Consider the following 22,258-nt stretch of genomic DNA (forward strand, 5'->3'; position numbering starts at 1 on the left):
CTTAAGTCGGAGAAATAAATCCTTAAGAGCCTCGGTGGCTCAGTTGGTTAGGCGCCCGGACTTCACTTCAGAGGCCCGTGATTCGATCCCTGAGCCGGTAAATTTGCACATTTTTTTATTTACCTTTACCGAGGTTCTGGTGGTTCGGATGCCACTTTAGCTGTAGGTCCCCCCATCGTTCACGGGGCTGAAACCCAATCCGCCAATAATAGGGTAAAAAATAGGCTTTGCCCAATATGTCAAATTAGATACACAGCTCTTATCAGATCATTTGATTGGATTATAAAAATATGCGTCTGTGACTGATACAATTCTTGGGTCAGCCCCGTGCAGGCTAATCAAAAAATGAAATCCAACTCTAACCACAAATGCCTACGACAGATTGGGCAATTACTATGTTAAGGATGTACACTACGTACAATCAATCGCAAAAGTTACCTATTTTTTAAATGATTTATAAAATCGACAAAAAAATATCTATTATTAATTTCTGTAAATCTGGATGGAGGCTTCTGAGCACACTTCAGAAAAAATAATTCAGGTTGGAATTGTTTATTTCACAGTAGTTATTTAAAGGATTAATTTTTCCTTTCTCTTTACGGAAAAGTTACAATTTTTATTTAATCCTAATTATCAAGGCCTCATTTTATTCCTTGAAGGATTCTCTGCAATTCTATTTGGGTGGTGTTAAATAAAATGTATACTATGATTGTTTTAACAATAATAACTGTATAATTTTTTAAATAATTTTTTAGAATACAATCAACCCAAATAGAAGTTTTAGAGAATCCTTTCAAGAATAAAATGAGGCCTTGATCATTAGGATTAAATAAAAACTGTAACTTTTCCCTAAACAGAAAGTACAATCTAAACCTTTAAATAACTACTGTTAAATAAACAATTTTAACTTGAAATACAGAAATACAGAAATTATAATAGATCTTTTTTTGTCGATTTTATCAATCATTTTAAAGATAGGAAACTTTTGAGATTGATTGTACGTAGTTTACATCCATAAGTCTGAGAAAGCAAATTATATAATAATTCATTTGATTAAACTAATTTGTTAGTCAGTTAAAAAAATATATTTTAGTTTTTAAAAATTATTTGTTCCAACTTTGAGCGATTTCAGCTTCTTGAATCATGTAAGGAAATATATGTAAACTGAAGCCGTTTGTCGAAAAAGGGGTCTTTCGATTTTGCGCATAATAAAAACAATTTATTTAGCCTAAAATTGAATTAATAATCACATACACATCTGCAACTGAGTTGAATAAAGTCATATAAATTGCGTTTACTGAATGTTTCAGGAAAGTAACCATAGTTTTCCGCAGCCTTTATTGCTGAATAATTTTACCTCTGTCTCTTTTTGATTAAGGCTCATGATTTAAAAACTATTATAGAAAAATAAAATCATATGAAACATGATTTAGCTGATATTTTTCTTTACTGTAGGGAATTCTGATTAGTTGTATTTTTTAATTTATTGTTCTTTCACGTAGTTTAAGTTATTTTAAACTTTTTTCTTCGGCTTATCCCATTTTTATCGTAAGTTATATTTTAATATTTAAAATCAGGGCACATTTTTAAAATTACTTAGATCCCCTTTCGACAATCATGATCATTTTTAGTCAATTTTAAAAATAATTTGGTAATTTCGATGTTATGTTATTAAATGCCATTCGACCGCGGAAAACATTTAAAACTACAGGTTTTAAAAAACCTCGAACCGATCTACAATTAGAAACATTTTCTTTTTATTACTGATACCCATTAATGATGTAAGACTTTTTTATGTGGTGAGGGAGTGCGGGTCAGCAAAAATGAATGCTATGGAACTGAAGTTTGAAACGTTTACGAAAAAGAAAAAAAATTTTTTATAAAAAGCTCGAGACCTAAAATTTTATTTTTTCAAATGGTTCCATTTAATGTTTATTGGAGTCAAAAACAGTTTCATCCCCCAAGCACTCTAGGACCACCCCCAAAATCACCCCATAAGCACTAAAATAATCATTAAAAATCCCCTAATTTTGAGACCTAAAATTTTATTCTTTCAAATGGTTCCATTTAATGACCAAAAAAGCCCAAAACAGTTTCATCCCCCAAGCACTCTAGGATCATCCCTTAAGCACTAAAAAATTATTAAAAATCCCCTATTTTTGAGACCTAAAATTTTATTCTTTTAGATGGTTCCATTTAATGTCCAAAAAAGCTCAAAACAGTTTTATCCCCCTAGCACTCTAAAATCACCCCCTAAGCACTGAAAGAATCATTAAAAATCGCCTAATTTTGAGACCTAAAATTTTATTATTTCAAATGGTTCCATTTAATGTTTATTGGAGACAGACAAACACAGTTTCATCCCCCTAGCACTTTAGGATCACCACCAAAATATCCCCCAAGCACTAAAAAATCATTAAAATTCCTCTAACTTCCGGACCTAAAATTTTATTGTTTTAGATGTTTCCATTTAATGTCCAAAAAAGCCCACAACAGTTTCACCCCCCTAACACTCTAGGATCACCCCCAAAATCACCTCCTAAACACTAAAATAATCATTAAAAATCCCCTAATTTTGAGACCTAAAATTTTATTCTTTCAAATGGTTCCATTTAATGACCAAAAAACCCCAGAACAGTTTCATCCCCCTAGCACTTTAGGATCACCCCCAAAATCACCCCTAAACACTAAAAAAATCATTAAAAATCCCCTAAGTTTAAGACCTAAAACTTTATTCTTTCAAATGGTTTTATTTAATGACCAAAAAAGTCCAAAACAGTTTAATCCCCCTAGTGCTTTAGGATCATCCCCAAAATCATCCCCTAGGCACTAAAAAAATTATCAAAAATCCCCTAATTTTGAGACCTAAAATTTTATTGTTTCAAATGATTCCATTTAATGTTTACTGGAGTCAAAAACAGTTTCATCCCCCTAGCACTTTAGGATCACCCCAAAAATCATCTCCAAGCATTAAAAAAATCATTAAAAATCCCCTAATTTTGAAGCCTAAAATTTTATTCTTTTAAATGGTTCCATTTAATGACCAAAAAAGCCCAAAACAGTTTCATCTCCTAAGCACTTTAGGATCACCCCCAAAATCACCCCCGAAGCACTAAAAAAATAATTAAAAATCCCCTAATTTTTAGACCTAAAATTTTATTCTTTTAGATGGTTCCATTTAATGTCCGAAAAATCCAAAAACAGTTTCATCCCCCTAGGAATCTAGGATCACCCCCAAAATCACCCCCAAGCATTAAAAAAATCCCCTAATTTTAAGACATAAAACTTTATTCTTTCAAATGGTTTTATTTAATGACCAAAAAAGCCCAAAACAGTTTCATCCCCCTAGAACTCTAGGATCATGCCCAAAATCATCCTCCAAGCATTAAAAAAATCATTAAAAATACCCTAATTTTGAGACCTGAAATTGTATTCTTTCACATGGTTCCATTTACTGACCAAAAAAGTCCAAAACATTTTCATCCCCCTAGCACTCTAGGATCACTCCGAAAATCATCCTTCAAGCATTTAAAAACTAATTAAAAATCCCCTAATTTTGAGACCAAAAATTTGATTCTTTCAAATGGTTCCACTTAATGACCAAAAGAGCCCAAAACAGTTTCATCCCCCTAGGACTCTAGGATCACCCCCAAATAAAAAACTATAAAGTGTCTCATTACAATACAATAAGCGAATTAATAAATTCACAGAAATAATTCAAATTTAAATTTGTCGAAACTTAAAATTGCCGAAAATAATTAGAAATTTATCATTTGTTATTTATTGAATAATTAAATTGATTGCTTGATTTGTAATTTAATCCATAGGTATCTAACAATTAACTAATTATGGTCGGCAATTATAATTTGCAGGAATTGAAATATTTGTCGACATCGAATAATATGGTATCTGTATAATTCGGAAATTTTATAGTTCGTTAAATTTTATTTCCGTATCTTTTTGAATTCGGGATTTTATTTTTTGGCAATTAGAAATCTTGTTTTTTATTGTAAATCATTTGGTTTATAAAAAATGTACACACTTAAAGTGCTAGAGAGATTAAACTGTTTTTGATTCCAATAAACATTAAATGGAACTATTTAAAACAATACAATTTTAGGTCCGGAAGTTAGAGGAATTTTAATGATTTTTTTTAGTGCCTAGGGGGTGATTTTGGGGGTGATCCTAGAGTCCTTGGGGGATAAAACTGTTTTGGGCTTTTTTGGACATTAAAAAAACCGTCTAAAAGAATAAAATTTTAGGTCTGAAAATTAGGGTTTTTTTTAATAATTTTGTTAGTGGTTAGGGGATGATTTTGGGGTTGTTCCTAAAGTTTTAGGGGATGAAACTGTTTTTGACTCCGATAAACATTAAATGGAACCATTTGAAACAATAAAATTTTAGGTCAGGAAGTTAGGGGAATTTTAATGATTTTTTTAGTGCTTAGGTGATGATTTTGGGGATGATCCTAAAGTGCTAGGGGATGAAACTGTTTTTGACTCCAATAAAAATTAAATGGAACTATTTAAAACAATAAAATTTTAGGTCCGGAACTTAGAGGAATTTTTATGATTTTTTAAGTGCTTAGGGGATGATTTTCGGGGTAATCCTAGAGTCTTAAGAGGATGAAACTGTTTTGGGCTTTTTCGAACATTAATTGGAACCATCTAAAAGAATAAAATTTTAGGTCTCAAAATTATGGGATTTTTAATGATTTTTTTAGTGCTTGGGGGGTTATTTTGAGGGTTATCCTAGAGTGCTTGGAGGATGAAACTGTTTTTGGCTTTTTTGGTCATTAAATGGAACCATCTAAAAGAATAAAATTTTAGGTCTCAAAATTATAGGATTTTTAATGATTTTTTTAATGTTTGGGGGATGATGTTGGGAGTGATCCTAGAGTGCTAGGGGGATGAAACTGTCTTGGGCTTTTTTGGTCATTAAATGGAACCATTTAAAAGAATAAAATTTTAGGTCTCGAGCTTTTTATAAAAAAAATGTTTTCGTTGTAAACGTTGCGAACTTCAGTTTCATATGAATGCTTGGGTTAAAATTATGTACACTTATAGGAGAAAGACTTAAATGGGGCGAAGTGTCAAGAATTAAAAAAATTACCCTTACTTAATGAATAGGCGCTCATAATTAATTTCTGGTTTTAAAAAATAACGTTAAAAACTTGCTAATTAATTTCTTATTGTATGAAAATATATGAATAAATACTTTTTCTTTGATAGTGCCGAATTTTTCCTTTAAAACTTCAGATCCCTTGCTAGCTTCGGACTCGACTGTTTGAAATTTCTGCCTCGCGGAACGTAAAGCCTCAGATTGTTCGAGTTTTTCTGCTTCTTCGCGAAATTTTTTGAGCGATTCCTTCATTTCTTTATTCTTTTGCATGTCCTGTTTAATATTCTCCACCAACTGATTAAAAAAGCCTGTCCTTCGAGTTGGATTTGAATAAAAACGAAACTGAAATTTTAAAAAGATTTGTCACTTGCTTCTGCAATGACTAATAACTTTACTGATTATTCTAAAATTGTTATCATACCGAGACATCTTTCACATTGGAGGAAAGTTTAGGAGACAAACTTTTTTTAAAGGAATTTTCTCTGGATGTGTAACCGAATGATTTTCGAGATGTTGTAGAACGAGCCATTCCTGCCAGGCTGGATCTACACGTCATCAAATTCTGAAACTGAAAGGGTTCATTTAAATTTGAGCAAATTTCAACGTTTTTCAGGTATAAATGTCATGTTAAAATTATGTAGACATTTCTTGGTTAACATATCATATATATCCAAAGACTGTACTCCAAAAATGAATGTAAAAAACATGAACATATCAATATTTTTCAATTCTTACAACTTTTTTGTGCCAACTTCAGCCATAGATTTCTTATCCACATGTCAAATATATTCATACTATACTCTACACATGAACGTAAGAAAAATAAACAGTATAATGTTTTTAAAATTTTAGATGATTTTTGTTCCAAATGTGCCATTTATTCTTTTAACCATATCTAGGGAAAAAATATCGAAAAGATATTAGGAATTTCTTTCCTAAAAAGTGCAACTTCGACTTTTGACGGTTATGGATATTATAACTCTCCTGTACGGGCTACAGTGCAGTAGGATTCATCGAATCGGTACGAAGCGAATTTACATTTTCGATCTCGCAAGTAGCAGAAACATATCCGGCGAAATCTATTGTAATATTTTATGACTCATTTGAATGATTATGTGGCTCTGAAGCTCGAAGAATAATACTAGGGTGGGCACAAAATTGAATTTTCCAATTTTCCTGACATTGAGACGAATTTCCCTGGCAAGAAATTATTACAATAGCGAATAAGGTTTCAATAATGTGCCAATCAAAATAGAGAGACAAGCAAGAAAAATGCGCTTTACATGGCAGTATCGATTAATTAAGGTCAGAAAACTCAGCGGCGCTACTAACGAAAAACAAAATGTCATATAATGCATATTTTTTTGCTGTTTTTGTACTATTTTTTACAACAACATTTTTGTTCTCATTAGTTTTTGAGAAAACGGGGTGTTGCCCTCTAAAAAATCATTAAATTAAAAAAAATGACTAGGTTAGATGTTTTTGCTATTTTTCGCTTTACAGTGTGCTATGAATCGCGTTTGTTAATTTAGCCGTTATTCAAAAAAATTATCCATGTAATGAAAAAAGTATTTTAAAAATTCCTAAGCTAAATTTGGTTGTTCTCCAATGTGATATGAAACACTTTTTTCTTAAAAACCCTGATTTCAAAAAGCAATCCCCTGTGCTGCAAAAACATATTTAAAAAAAAAGAAACTATCTACATGGAAAATACTTATAAAATATGAACCCGGCATTTTTAAAGCATAACTGAGGAGCAAAATTATTCTACACTCCTAATCGGTACAAAAACAACCCCTGTATTTGTATCCGCATACAAACCTGCAAACTGATTCCAAAAATTGTATACATTTACTGTTGGGATTTTTGTGCTGTTGAGTGTTGTGCTGTTTCCTTATTTTCCAATGCCATATCAATCACTTTTGTAAAATTAACCCTTATATAAAAAAATCAACGCCCTGTAATTAAAACACGTATTGAAAAAAAGTGTTTATCGACATAGATGGAACTTACTTTTAAAATAGTCATGTTACTTTTAAACAAAATTATTTCTCATCCCTAATCATTACGAAAATAACCCTCGTAATGTATGAGCTAAAGTTGTAACATCTTTTATCAAAATTATTTTCCAGTCTATGTGCGTATGTCACGCAGTAATAATAAGCAGACCGATCTCCGTACATAGTTCTGACTGCGGTAACTGTACATTTATTGACATTCAATCTGCACATTTCATATCATTTAATGATTACAATTATATCTGTATTACTTACCCATACTTTTCAGGTCACAATTTGTCAATTTAATTCTGTACAAAAAAAAGAAATAAATAAGCACGTATATTGACAAACTGAATTGCCAATATTTACAGGAACATAACCTCAGTTTTTAGTTGTCATTCAACACGGAACTCACTCGCACATTTCTTGCGGGAGAATTCGGTTTAAACGCCTAAGTCTGGCAATAAATGTACAGTTAGCGCAGTCAAAACTCGAGACGATTTGTACAGCATGATCGGTCTCCTTATTATTACTCCGTGGTACATATTCAAAAAATATAATTTGCCTTTTTTGATGTATCTTTGAATGCCTTTAAATAAACTTCCAGCACAACAATTCTTAACAAGAAAAATTCATTTTCATATAACGAACAATCTTATTTTTCAGAACGATTGAAAATTTGTTTAGAGCAGACTTTTTCTAAAATAATTTTTTCAAATAGTTATTAAAACTATTTTTAAGGATAGGTTAAAATAAATTAAAAATCCTAAAAAGCACTCGTGTGACTAGGGATCAACATGTATGTTGTAAAATGCATTTTGGCTTTTACTTGTGTCATAACCTATGAGAACCATTTGCCCAAATCACATTCACAAAAAACAATGCATCCCGTTCTGTATATAATTTTTACATAATATCAAGTTGCCGATTTATTATCTCCTTCAAATACAGGGTCGTGTTGTTTCTGCTAATAAAACAGAATGTTGCTTTTTTATATAATGGTTAATTTTACAAAAGCGATTGATTTGACATTGGAAAATAAAGAAAGAGCACAAAAATTAGTCTGCAGGTTTATAGTCAGATACAAATACGGGAATTGTTTCTGTAACGATTAGAGGTGAAGAATAATTTTGCTCCTTAGTTATGCTTTAAAAATATCTTGTTAATAGGCAAAAAAAATAGAAAAAAAAATCTAGCCTAGTCTTCTTTTTAATACTTTTTGAAAATAGTTTCTTCATTACAGTGGGTAATATTTAAAAATAAAGGTTGATTTTACAAGCAATACGTATTTACAAGCAATACGATCATAAATAACAAGCAGAGAGTCTGAAATTGAAATAAGAATTCGATCATAAATAACAAGCAGAGAGGCCATATCAATAGAGTAGCCGACATTCAAGGGTTCTTTGTTAAGCTTCTGGATTAAAATTTAGAAGTAAATTTTTTTTAATTTCATGGTTAACAGCCAAAAACATAATAATTCGGAATCTATGGGTTTCGATTAGCCACGACCAACTACTGTAAATAACTGTGCCCGCCCGGTACGTGATAAATACAAAAGGAACATTCTATTACCGTCGCACCACTCTTAAAAGGCCCACTAAAAGTTTCTTTAGAAAGGCCCAAATTTCTCAAACTATCCCCGAGCCTATTTTGTTTCAAATCGACTTTGTTTATAGACTCAAATGGGCCAAGCTATTTCGCTAAAGAAAACTCAGAGATTTCTTTCGGTAGGGCAGATACGGTTTCAACGAGCCAAAATTAACGTGAAACACATACTCGTACTCAATCCACACGAGTCATGTCGACCTTCGTATTTGTGAATCTTTGATGAACGATATTTCCTCTAGGTCATTTAATTTTTTTAATTTTGTAGGCCTGTGTAACCTAAGAGTAATTTATTGTCTCCAAGAGCATCGTGAACATAGAATTCAGAGGCGGATTGTACTTGGAGAGGTAAGGCCATCCAGGAATTTTGGAACATTTTGTTTTTTTTTCAGCATTAATTCCTATGCATTTCTATAAAATATAAGGAATTATTTTTCATACCAAGTATAAAATGTTAATTTTTTTAGTTAACATAAGACGCCAAAATAAAAAGCCTCTCTGCCTGATTTCAATCCGGGTGATTTCAGGGAAACAAAACGTTACTTTATACGACATCGACTGATCCTTCACATTTTTCCGGAAGATCCCATGCATCTTCCTGTCGAGGAGCTCTTCGCGAAAGTTTTTCTCCTGTGCTTTCTTGATCCGGGCATACATAAACCACCTATCTCACGGTCCTATGACGTGATTACGACTGATATTTTACCGCCACTTCGCTGGCGGCAGATAAAGTTATTTAGAATAGCACCATGTAGTAAAAGAAGTTTTTTCCAGTGGGGCAAGTGCCGCCGGAAAAAATATTCAAAACCACCTCTCGTGTATCCAAATCAGTAGATCGTCAAAATGACCGCCTTTATACAGTTTTTTTTCGAGTTAAAAATACTTTAAATTTACCTTGTCATAGAACAAGTTTTTTCAGTGGGGTAAGAGCCGCCGGACAAAATATTTAAAACTACCCCTCGTGTATCCAAATCAAAAAATCGTCAAAATGATTGCTTTTATACAGTTTTTTTCGAGTTAAAAAAACTTTTGACTAAACATGTCAAAGAACAAGTTTTTTCAGGGGGGTAAGAGCCGCCGGAAAAGAAATTTAAAACCCCAACAAGTTTATCAAAATCAGAAAATCGTCAAAATCACCGCCTTTATACAGTTTTTTTTCCGAGTTAAAAATACTTTTCATTTACCTTGCCATAGAACACGATTTTTTAGTGGGGTAAAAGCAGCTGGAAAAAATACTTAAAACCACCCCTAATGTATCAGAATCAGCAAATCGACAAAATGACCGCCTTTATACAATTTTTTCGAGTTAAAAATACTTTTAATTTACCTTGTCACAGAATAAGTTTTTTCAGTGGGGTAAGAGCCGCCGGAAAAGATAATTAAAACCACCCCTAGTGTATCCAAATCAAAAAATCGTCAAAATGATTGCTTTTATACAGTTTTTTTCGAGTTAAAAAAACTTTTGACTAAACATGTCAAAGAACAAGTTTTTTCCGAGGGGTAAGAGCTGCCGGAAAATATATTTAAAACCGCCCCTGGTGTATCAAATTCAGAAAATCGTGAAAATGACCGCCTTTATGTAGTTTTTTTCGAGTTAAAAATACTTTTAATTTATCATGTCATTGAACATATTTTTTATGTGGTGTAAGAACCGCCGGGAAGGATATTTAAAACTACCTCTAGTCCATCAAAATCAGAAAATCGTCAAAATGACCGCCTTTATACCTTTTTTTTCAGTTCAAAATATACTTTTATTTGCCTTGTCATAAAACAAGTTTTTTCAGGTGAGCAAGATCCGCCGGAAAAGATATTAAAAACAACCCCTAGTGTATCAAAATCAGAAAATCGTCATAATGACCGCCTTTTTACAGTTTTTTTTAGAGTTGAAAATACTTTTAATTTACCTTGTCACAGAACAATTTTTTCCAGGGGGGTGATAGCCACCGGAAAAGATATTTAAAACTACCCCTAGTTTATCAAAATCAGAAAATCTTCAAAATGACCGGCTTTATGGAGCTTTTTTCGAGTTACAAATACTTTTAATTTACCTTGTCAAAGAATAAGTTTTTTCAGGAGGGTAAGGGCCGACGGAGAAGATATTTAAAACCACCCCTAGTGTATCAAAATCAGAAAATCGTCAAAATGACCGCCGTTATACAGTTTTTTCGAGTTTAAAATACTTTCAATTTATCATGTCATTGAACATGTTTTTTCTGTGGGGTAAGAACCGCTGGAAAGGATATTTAAATCTACCTCTAGTGCATCAAAATCAGAAAATCGTCAAAATGACCGCCTTTATACAGTTTTTTTCAGTTCAAAATATACTTTTATTTGCCTTGTCATAAAACAAGTTTTTTCAGGTGAGCAAGATCCGCCGGAAAAGATATTAAAAACAACCCCTAGTGTATCAAAATCAGAAAATCGTCATAATGACCGCCTTTTTACAGTTTTTTTTAGAGTTGAAAATACTTTTAATTTACCTTGTCATAGAACACGTTTTTCCAGGGGGGTAAGAGCCGCCGGAAAAGATGTTTAAAACCACCACTTATGTATCAAAATCAGAAAATCGTCAAAGTGACCGCTTTTATATAGTTTTTTTTGAGTTTAAGATACTTTTAATTTACCTTGTCATTGGACACGTTTTTTCAGTGGGGTAAGAGCCGCTCGAAAAGATATTTAAAACCAACCCTAGTCTATCAAAATCGGAAAATCGTCAAAATGACCGCCTTTCCACAGTTTTCTTCGAGTTTAAAATACTTTTAATTTATCCTGTCATTGAACAAGTTTTTTCTGTGGGGTAAGAACCGATGGAAAGGATATTTAAAAATACCTCTAGTGCATCAAAATCAGAAAATATTCAAAATAACCGCCTTTATACAGTTTTTTTTTCCACTTAAAAATACTTTTAATTTTCCTTGTCATAGAACAAGTTTTTTCAGGGGGGTAAGAGCCCCCGGAAAATATGTTTAAAACCACCACTAGTGTATCAAAATCAGACAATCGTCAAAATGAACGCATTTATATAGTTTTTTCGAATTTAAAATACTTTTAATTTACCTTGTCATAGAACAACTTTTTTCAGGGGGGTAAGAGCCGCCTGAAAAGATATTTAAAACCACCCCTAGTGTATCAAAATCAGAAAATCGTCCAAATGACCGCCTTTTTGCCGTTTTTTTATAGTTAAAAATACTTTTAATTTTCCTTGTCATAGAACAAGTTTTTTCAGGGGGGTAAGAGCCCCCGGAAAATATGTTTAAAACCACCACTAGTGTATCAAAATCAGACAATCGTCAAAATGACCGCATTTATATAGTTTTCTTCGAGTTTAAAATACTTTTGATTTACCTTGTCATAGAACACGTTTTTTCAGTGGGGTAAGAGCCGCCGGCAAAAATACTTAAAACCACCCCTAGTGTATCAAAATCAGAAAATCGTCAAAATGACTGCCTTTATAAGTTTTTAGGGGTTTACGATACTTTTAATTTATCATGTCATTGAACAAGTTTTCTTCTGTGGGGTAAGAACCGCCGGCAAGGATATTTAAAACTATCCCTAGTGCATCAAAACCAGAAAATCGTCACAATGACCGCCTCTATATAGCTTTTTTCAAGATAAAAATACATTTGATTTACTGGGTCATAGAACAAGTTATTTCAGGGAGGTAAGAGCCGCCGGAAAAGATATTTAAAACCAGCCCTAGTATATCAAAATTAGAAAATCCTCAAAATGACCGCCTTTTTACATTGTTTTAAAGTTAAAAATACTTTTAATTTACCTTGTCATTGAAAAAGTTTTATCAGTGGAGTAAGAGCTGCCGGAAAAGATACTTAAAACCACCCCTAGTGTAACAAAATCAGAACATCGTGAAAATAACATGAGTCTGAAGTTCCCAACGTTTACAAAAAACGAAAAAAACGAAAAATAAAATATTTGAAAAGTCAAAATGTTTTCATTGTTTATGGCAGCATTATGTGCCAAAAGTCCCATCTTAAAGTTTCAGCCCTCTAGCGTATGTGGAACCCACCCCAAATCAACCCCTAAATATAATAAAATTCGTTAAAAATACACAATTTCAAAAAGTCAAAATGTTTTTACTGATTATCGCTGCATTTAGTGCCGATAGTGCAACTAAAAAGTTTCATGCCTCTAGTGCATGTGGAACACACCCCAAATCAACACCTGCACACTATAAAATTCGTTAAAAATACACAATTTCGAAAAGTCTAAATGTTTTTAATGATTATCGCTGCATTTAGAACCAAAAGTACCACAAAAAAGTTTCATCCCTCTAGTGCATGTGGAACACACCCCAAATCAACCCCTGCACACTATAAAATTCGTTAAAAATACAGAATTTTAAAAAGTCAAAATGTTTTTAATGATGATCGCTGTATTTAGTGATGAAAGGCCCGCTAAAAACTTTCATCCCTCTAGTGCATGTGGAACACGTCCCAAATCAACCCCTGCACACTAAAAAATTCGTTAAAAATACGAAATTTCAAAAAGTCAAAATGGTTTAAATGATTATCGCTGCATTTAGAGCCAACAGTACCACAAAAAAGTTTCATCCCTCTAGTGCATGTGGAACACACCCCAAATCAACCCCTGCACACTATAAAATTCGTTAAAAATACGCAATTTCGAAAAGTCAAAATGTTTTTAATGATTATCGCTGCATTTAAAGCCAAAAGTACCGCAAAGAAGTTTCATCCCTCTATTGCATGTGGAACACACCCCAAATCAACCCCATCATATTATAAAATTCGTTAAAAATACACAATTTCGAAAAGTCAAAATGTTTTTAATGATTATCGCTGCATTTAGAGCCAAAAGTACCACAAAAAAGTTTCATCCCTTTACTGCATGTAAAACACACCCCAAATCAACCCCTGCACGCTATAAAAATCGTTAAAATACACTATTTCGAAAAGTCAAAATGTTTTTAATGATTATTGCTGCATTTAGTGCCGAAAGTGCCACCAAAGAGTTTCATCCCTCTAGTGCATGTGAAACACACCCCAAATCAACCCCTACACACTATAAAATTCGTTAAAAATACACAATTTCGAAAAGTCAAAATGTTTTTAATGATTATCGTTGCATTTAGAGCCAAAAGTACCACAAAAAAGTTTCATCCCTCTGGTGCATGTGGAACACACCCCAAATCAACCCCTGCACACTATAAAATTCGTTAAAAATACGAAATTTCAAAAATTAAATTTTTTAAAATGATTATCGCTGAATTTAGAGCCAAAAGTACCACAAAAAAGTTTCATCCCTCTAGTGCATGTGGAACACACCCCAAATCAACCCCTGTACCCTATAAAATTCGTTAAAAATACGCAATTTCCAAAATTAAAAATGTTTTTAATGATTATCGTTGCATTTAGATCCAAAAGTACCAACAAAAAGTTTCATCCCTCTAGTGCATGTGGAACACACCCCAAATCAACCCCTGCACACTATAAAATTCGTTAAAAATACGAAATTTCAAAAATTAAATTTTTTAAAATGATTATCGCTGAATTTAGAGCCAACAGTACCACAAAAAAGTTTCATCCCTCTAGTGCATGTATAACACACTCCAAATCAACCCCTGCACACTATAAAATTCGTTAAAAATACACAATTTCGAAAAGTCAAACTGTTTTTAATGTGTTTTCAATAGTGTGCAGGGGTTGATTTGGGGTGTATTCCACATGCACTAGGGGAATGCAACTTTTTTGTGGTACTTTTGGCTCTAAATGCAGCGATAATCATGAAATACATTTTGACTTTTCAAGATTGTGTATTTTTAACGAATTTTATAATATGGAGGGGTTGATTTGGGGTGTGTTCCACATGCAATAGAGGGATGAAACTTTTTTATGGTACTTTTGGCTCTAAATGCAGTGATAATCATTAAAAACATTTTGACTTTTCGAAATAGTGTATTTTTAACGAATTTTATAATATGGAGGGGTTGATTTGGGGTGTGTTCCACATGCAATAGAGGGATGAAACTTTTTTGCGGTACTTTTGGCTCTAAATGCAGCGATAATCATTAAAAACATTTTGACTTTTTAAAATTCTGTATTTTTAACGAATTTTATAGTGTGCAGGGGTTGATTTGCGGTGTGTTCCACATGCACTAGAGGGATGCAACTCTTTGGTGGCACTTTCTGCACTAAATGCAGCAATAATCATTAAAAACATTTTGACTTTTCGAAATAGTGTATTTTAACGAATTTTATAGTGTGCAGGGGTTGATTTGGGGTGTGTTCCAAATGCACTAGAGGGATGAAACTTTTTTGTGGTACTTTTGGCTCTTAATGCAGCGATAATCATTAAAATCATTTTGAGTTTTCGAAATTGTGTATTATTAACGTATTTTATAGTGTGCAGGGATTGATTTGGGGTGTGTTCCACATGCACTAGAGGGATGAAACTTCTTGGCGGCACTTTCAGCACTAAATGCAGCAATAATCATTAAAAACATTCTGACTTTCCAAAATTCTGTATTTTTAACAAATTTTATAGTGTGCAGGGGTTGATTTGGGGTGTGTTCCACATGCTCTAGAGAGATGAAACTTTTTTGTGGCACTTTTGGCTCAAAATGCATCGATAATCATTAAAAACATTTTGACTTTTCGAAATTGTGTATTTTTAACAAATTTTATAGTGTGCAGGGGTGGATTTGGGGTGTGTTCCACATGCACTAGAGGGATGAAACTCTTTGGTGGCACATTCCGCACTAAATGCGGCAATAATCATTAAAAACATTTTGACTTTTCAAAATTGTGTATTTTTAACGATTTTTATAGTGTGCAGGGGTTAATTTGGGGTGCGTTCCACATGCACTAGAGGGATGAAACTTTTTGGCGGGACTTTCAGCACTAAATGCAGCGATAATCATTAAAAATATGTTGACTTCTCGAAATAGTGTATTTTTAACGAATTTTATAATCTGGAGGGGTTGATTTGGTGTGTGTTCCACATGCAACAGAGGGATGAAACTTCTTTGTGGTACTTTTGGCTCTAAATGCAGCGATAATCATTAAAAACATTTTGACAGAAAATCATCAATATGACCGCCTTTATACAGTTTTTTTTCGAGTTTAAAATACTTTTAATGTGTCATGTCATAGAAAAAGTTTTTTCTGTGGGGTAAGAACCGCCGGAAAAGATATTTGAAACCACCCCTAGTGTATCAAAATCATATAATCATCAATATGACCGCTTTTATACAGTTCTTTTCGAGTTTAAAATACTTTTAATGTGTCATGTCATTGAAAAAGTTTTTTATGTGGGGTAAGAACCGCCGGAAAGGATATTTAAAACCAACCCTAGTATATCAAAATTAGAAAATCGTCAAAATGAACGCCATTTTACAGCTATTTAGAGTTTAAAATACTTTTAATTTACCCTGTCATAGAGCAAGTATTTTCTGGGGGGTAAGAGACGCCGGAAAAGATATTTAAAACCACCACTAGTGTATTAAAATCAGAAAATCGTCAACATGACCGCTATTATACAGTTTTTTCCGAGTTAAAAATAATTTTGATTTACCTTGTCACAGAACAAGTTTTTTCAGGGGGATAAGAGCCCCCGGCAAAGATATTTAAAACCACCACTAATGTATCAAAATCAGAAAATCGTCAAAATTACCGCTTTTATATCGTTTTTTTCGAGTTAATAATACTTTTAATTTACCTTGTCATGGAATAAGTTTTTTCAGTGGAGTAAGAGCCGCCAGCAAAAATACTTAAAACCACCCCTGGTGTATCAAAATCAGAGAATCGTAAAAATGACCGCCTTTATAGAATTTTTTTTTCGAGTCAAAAATACTTTTAATTTACCTTGTCATAGAACAAGTTTTTCCAGGGGTCTAAGATTCGCCAGAAAAGATATCTAAAATCAACCCTAGTGTATAAAAACCATAAAATCATCAAAATGACCGCCTTTTTACAGTTTCTTTAGAGTTTAAAATACTTTTAATTTACCTTGTCATAGAACAAACTTTTTCAGGGGGTAATAGCCGCCGGAAAAGATATTTAAAACCACCCCTAGTGTATCAAAATCAGAAAATCGTCAAAACTTCCGCCTTTGTACAGTTTTTTTTCCGAGTTTAAAATACTTCTAATTTACATTGTCATAGAACAAGTTTTTCAGTGGGGAAAGAGCTGCCGGAAAAGATATTTAAAACCACCCCTAGTGTATCAAAATCAGAAAATCGTGAAAATGACCGCCTTTTTACAGTTTTTTTTAGAGTTAAGCAATACTTTCAATTTACCTTGTCACAGAACAAGTTTTTCCAGGGGGGTACGAGCCGCCGGAAAAAATACTTAAAACCACCTCTAGTGTATCAGAATCAGAAAATCGTAAAAATGACCGCCTTTATACAGTTTTTTCCGATTTAAAAATACTTTTAATTTACCCTGTCATAGAACAAGTTTTTTCAGGGGTCTAAGATCCGCGGGAAAAGATATTTAAAACCACCTCTAGTATATCAAAATTAGAAAATCGTCAACATGACCGCTTTTATACAGTTTTTTCCGAGTTAAAAATAATTTTGATTTACCTTGTCACAGAACAAGTTTTTTCAGAGGGGTAAGAGCCGCCGGAAAATATATTTAAAACTACCCCTAGCGTATCAAAATCAGATAATCGACCAAATTACCGCTTTATACAGTTTTTTTCGAGTTAATAATATTTTTAATTTACCTTGTCATGGAACAGGTTTTTTCAGTGGGGTAAGAGCCGTCGGAAAAAATACTTAAAACCACCGCCGGTGTATCAGAATCAAAGAATCGTAAAAATGACCGCCTTTATACAATTTTTTTTTTCGTGTCAAAAATACTTTTAATTTACCTTGTCATACAACAAGTTTTTTCAGGGGTCTAAGATTCACCAGAAAAGATATTTAAAACCATCCCTAGTTTATCAAAACCAGAAAATCATCAAAATGACCGCCTTTATACAGTTTTTTCGAGTTAAAAGTAGTTTTGATTTACCTCATCATAGAACAAGTTTTTTGAGTGGGGTAAGAGCCGCCGGAAAAAATACTTAAGACCACCCCTAGTGTATCAAAATCAGAAAATCATAAAAATAACCGCCTTTATACAGTTTTTTTTAGTTTAAAAGGCTTTTAATGTGTCATGTCATTGAACAAGTTTTTTCTGTGGGGTAAGAACCGCCGGAAAGGATATTTAAAAATACTCCTAGTGCATCAAATTTAGAAAATCGGCAAAATGACAGCCTTCTTACAGTTTTGTTAGAGTTGAAAATACGTTTAATTTACCTTGTCATAGAACAAGTTTTTTCAGGGGGGGGGGGGGGGGGGGTAAGAGCCGCCGGAAAAGATATTTGAAACCACCACTAGTGTATGAAAATCAGAAAATCGTCAAAATGACCGCCTTTTTACTTTTTTTTGAGTTTAAAATACTTTTAATTTACCTTATCATAGAAAAAGTTTTTTCAGGGGGTAAAAGCCACTGGAAAAGATATAAAAAACCACCCCTAGTGTATCAAAATCAGAAAATCGTGAAAATGACCCCCTTTATACAGTTTTTTTTTCGATTTAAAAGTACTTTTGACTTACCTCGTCATAGAAAAAGTTTTTTCAGTGGGGTAAGAGCCGCCGGAAAAAATACTTAAAACCACCCCTAGTGTATCAAAATCAGAAAATCGTCAAAAAGACTGCCTATATACAGCTTTTTTTTAGTTTAAAATACTTTTAATTTATCATGTCATTGAATAACTTTTCTGTGGGTTAAGAACCGCCGGAAAAGATATTTAAAACTACCTCTATTGCATCAAAATCAGAAAATGGTCAGAATGACCGCTTTTATACAGTTTTTTTCGAGTTAAAAATACCTTTAATTCACCTTGTTACAGAACAAGTTCTTCATGGTGGTAAAAACTGCCGGAAAGAATATTTGAAACCACCTCTAGTGTATGAAAATCAGAAAATCGTCGAAATGACCGCCCTTATACAGTTTTTTTCGAGTTAAAAATACTTTTAATTTACCTTGTCATTGAACCAGTTTTTTCAGCGGGGTAAGAGCCGCCGGGAAATATATTTAAAACTACCCCTGGTGTATCAAAATCAGAATATCGTTAACATGACCGCCTTTATACAGTTTTTTTTCGAGTTAAAAATACTTTTGGTTTACCTTATCACAGAACAAGTCTTTTCAGTGGGGTAAGAGCCACCGGAAAAGATATTTAAAACCACCAATAGTGTATCAAATTTAGAAAATCGTCAAAATGACCGCCTTTATAGAGTTTTTTTCGAGTTGAAAATACTTTTAATGTATCATGTCATTGAACAAGTTTTTTCTGTGGGGTAAGAACCGCCGGAAAGGATATTCAAAAGTACCCCTAGTGCATCAAAATAAGAAAATCGTCAAAATGACCGCCTTTATACAGGTTTTTTCGAGTTAAAAATACTTTTGATTTACCTTATCATAAAACAAGTTTTTCAGGTGGGTAAGAGCTGCCGGAAAAAATATTTAAAATTATGCCTAGCGTATCAAAATCAGAAAATCGTCAAAAAACAATTGAAAAATTATTGATTTGTAATGACTTAAAATTAAAATTAGATAATTTCTAATCGAAAAAGTGTTCAGTATAAAGTTGCCAAAATCAATATAATTTTAAGAATTTACAAAGTAGGTTCAATCTTGAAATTAAAATATTGACAATGATGTGGATTTATACGTTTGAAACTTTAAAATTTAAAATATTTATATTTCAAGTTTTTTAATTTTAAGGTTAGTTTTCATAATTTTATATGGCAACATTTTTGCTTCAAGAGGTTGAATCTGTAATTTTAATGACCGTCAAGAATTGATTTTAATCAGGAAATGGCTGGGATTGGTTTGCTCGACCACAATGGCCTGTAATAATCTTTATTTTGACACAATGTGGGTTGATTCTTATTGTCACAAAAAAATTCAAAATTCAAAACAAAATTCACTGTAAAATAATAATAATGGGTTACCTCGTGCTTAGCGCTCGGATGTTTATTCTTTGAACTTGAAATGATTAATTGAAACTTTACAAAAAAGATCTGTTTTAGATCTTAGTATTTATATGCGCCTTTATATTCTGAGTTTTATAAATAGAGTAAACACTAGAGATATGGCTTCCTGATATAGTTCTTCCGAGAATTGACGCCGCGCCGTAAGTTGGAGTGAAAGGAGCTGCGAGGGGTGAGCGGCGGTCGCTCAGTCTCAAAGTTTTACTGTAATTGAATGTGCATAGTTGAAGATTTTGACAGACATTATTAAATGTATATTTATTTTCTCAATTACCTTACATTAAAAAACTACAAACCTTTCTTGAGATATTCTTCCCTATTTCACGTTGTTATGCTACAAATAGAAATTTTGTTTTCATACTACTTTTTATGGACAAAACAAAATATTCTGCATGCCTTCTTTTACATTTTCTACGCACCCCGCGTCCTTTGGCGTATTATTGGAATTTTCTATTTTTTAATATCAATTTTTGATAAATGAATTATAAACGAGTGCAGTCAAGAAATGGTACTAAGAAATGTTGTGGGAATTTTTTAACGCTGAAATTCCGCCAAAAACTTCCGCACATTTTCCGTCGTTTATTGGCTTAAAATTTGAAATTTCGATTTTTTATATAGTACCCTCGACAAATAAAACCAAAATGATTAGTCCTATTGAGAAAAAGAAAAAACAGATTTAGTATACAAAACCGGTCAAAAGTTTGGGTTCACTTAGAAAAATCGTTTTTTTTTATTTATCGCTTTAATTATACTGGAGCCAAAATAATGTCTCTTCAAAAGGTTGATTGTTTTCGAAATTCTGTTTAAAATAAGGCCAGGGTGAAGCCAATTTGTCTAGTTTTTAAGTAGATATTGCAAAAATAGTGTAGATTTTAATGTTTTCTTAAATTTGCAATAACTTCCGAAATAGTCAACGTTTTTCAATGTTCTTGGGCTCATTTTGAAGCTTTTTTCACCGTATCACAACAGCTTACGAGTATTAATAGTAAAAAACATTTTTTCGAATTGTAAGAACTTGAATTTGCAACAAAAAAGTTGTAAAAATTGAAATATTATTTTTAGTAACAAAAATATTTTTGTAAAATATATGAATATATGAAATGTTTTCAAATTTATCCAAGTTTTTTATTACAACTTCAAGTTCTTGTAATTAGAAAAGAAATTTTTTACGATTCATACTTAAAAAATAGACAAATAGACTTCACCCTGGGCTTATTTTAGACAGAATTTCCAAAACAATCAACCTTTTAAAGAAAAATTTTTTAGCTCCGGTATAATTAAAGCGATAAATACAAAAAAAGCGATTTTTCTAAGTGAACCCAAACTTTTGACCGGTAGTGTAGGACTTTTCAAAAGCTATAATTACTCTTTAAGGTTTTTTTCGTTTTTTTTCGTCGTTTGATTTAAAATTTGAATTTGTAGTGGCAAATATCGCACAATAATTCTAACACTTTCTCAATCATAAATGATGAGAGTGTAATAAAATATAACCAATTTGTATTTCTTTTTCGGGTGAAACAAATTTTTATTTCTAATGTGATTTTCTATGATTAAAATGTTATAAGACATTTGTGCATCTATTTTAGGTGCACAATTTTTTGCTTACTAATTTTTGTTTCGATGCTTGTGCCGTTTTTAAAAAAAATTATTTGTTCATTTTCAATGTTTTTTCACGAATAAAACAAAAACTACGCGCTCTATAAACAACTGATTATTAAAAAATTTGTAGATCTATTTTCAGATCACAATGTTTATTTGTTCAAGTTTTTTCGTATCTTGTATAGTTTGATAAACAAATGGAATTTTTTATTTATTTTTTTTATGCTATCAAAATTTGAATTTTCGATTTTTCAAGAAAGACCAAAAAGTTGTTATTTTAATTTTGTGGGGTTTGCAAGATGCAGCGTTTTTTTCTCTTGACTCTTGAACTTTAAAATTTTGTAAATGCTATAACTCCGATAATTTTCTTTTTATCGAAAAAAGTCATTAGGATAAATTTTTTATCTTTCTGAGTTCTACTAACAGCTGTACATAACATTTTTAAATCTTAAAAATATGGTCTTAGAATTTTTGAAAATGCTCTTAACTTTTTAAATTTTCATCCAAAATAGGGGGTTAACGAAATCGTTCTTTCTTTTAAAACGAATAAAGTGTATTAAAGCGCGATTTGATCCGGCTAGGCGAATCGTGCGCGAGCTGTATATATATAATTAAAAATTTGTCATAAGGACAACCACAGAATTTCGCCGGGAGCGGGTGCTAATCTGAAAAATTGCACCCGCTTCCAGCGAAATCGCGGTAAAATTTCAGCCATAACCACGTCTCACAACCGTGAGATAGGTGATTACAGTCTGTAAAGGAATCAATACGACGATCCAGCAAAAGCCTCATGCACCCTCAGAAAACGGAGTGACCCAAGGACAACCGCCTTCTGCATTTTTCCCGCAAGTGTTCTAGCATATTGTTGACACGCAGGGATGCTTTTTAGGTTATTAGCAAGTGAAAG

The 22,258-nt window shown here is 32.4% G+C and overlaps 1 protein-coding gene across 5 annotated transcripts in view; it reads right to left on the reverse strand.

Annotated features, from left to right (window-relative positions):
• Window positions 1–22,258, reverse strand: part of LOC117167101 (mitochondrial import inner membrane translocase subunit TIM44) — a 197,789-nt gene that overhangs the window by 154,722 nt on the left and 20,809 nt on the right. For all 5 annotated transcript variants that reach the window (XM_033351744.1, XM_033351743.1, XM_033351746.1 and 2 more), the window contains exons 2-3: window positions 5,543–5,689; window positions 5,218–5,463 (exon numbers count right to left, since the gene is read on the reverse strand). In XM_033351744.1, the coding sequence (XP_033207635.1) occupies window positions 5,218–5,463; window positions 5,543–5,689 (393 nt within the window). The remainder of the gene's footprint in view (window positions 1–5,217; window positions 5,464–5,542; window positions 5,690–22,258) is intronic.

This window comes from Belonocnema kinseyi, chromosome 2 (genome assembly GCF_010883055.1).
Source record: "Belonocnema kinseyi isolate 2016_QV_RU_SX_M_011 chromosome 2, B_treatae_v1, whole genome shotgun sequence".
Taxonomy (NCBI): domain Eukaryota; kingdom Metazoa; phylum Arthropoda; class Insecta; order Hymenoptera; family Cynipidae; genus Belonocnema; species Belonocnema kinseyi.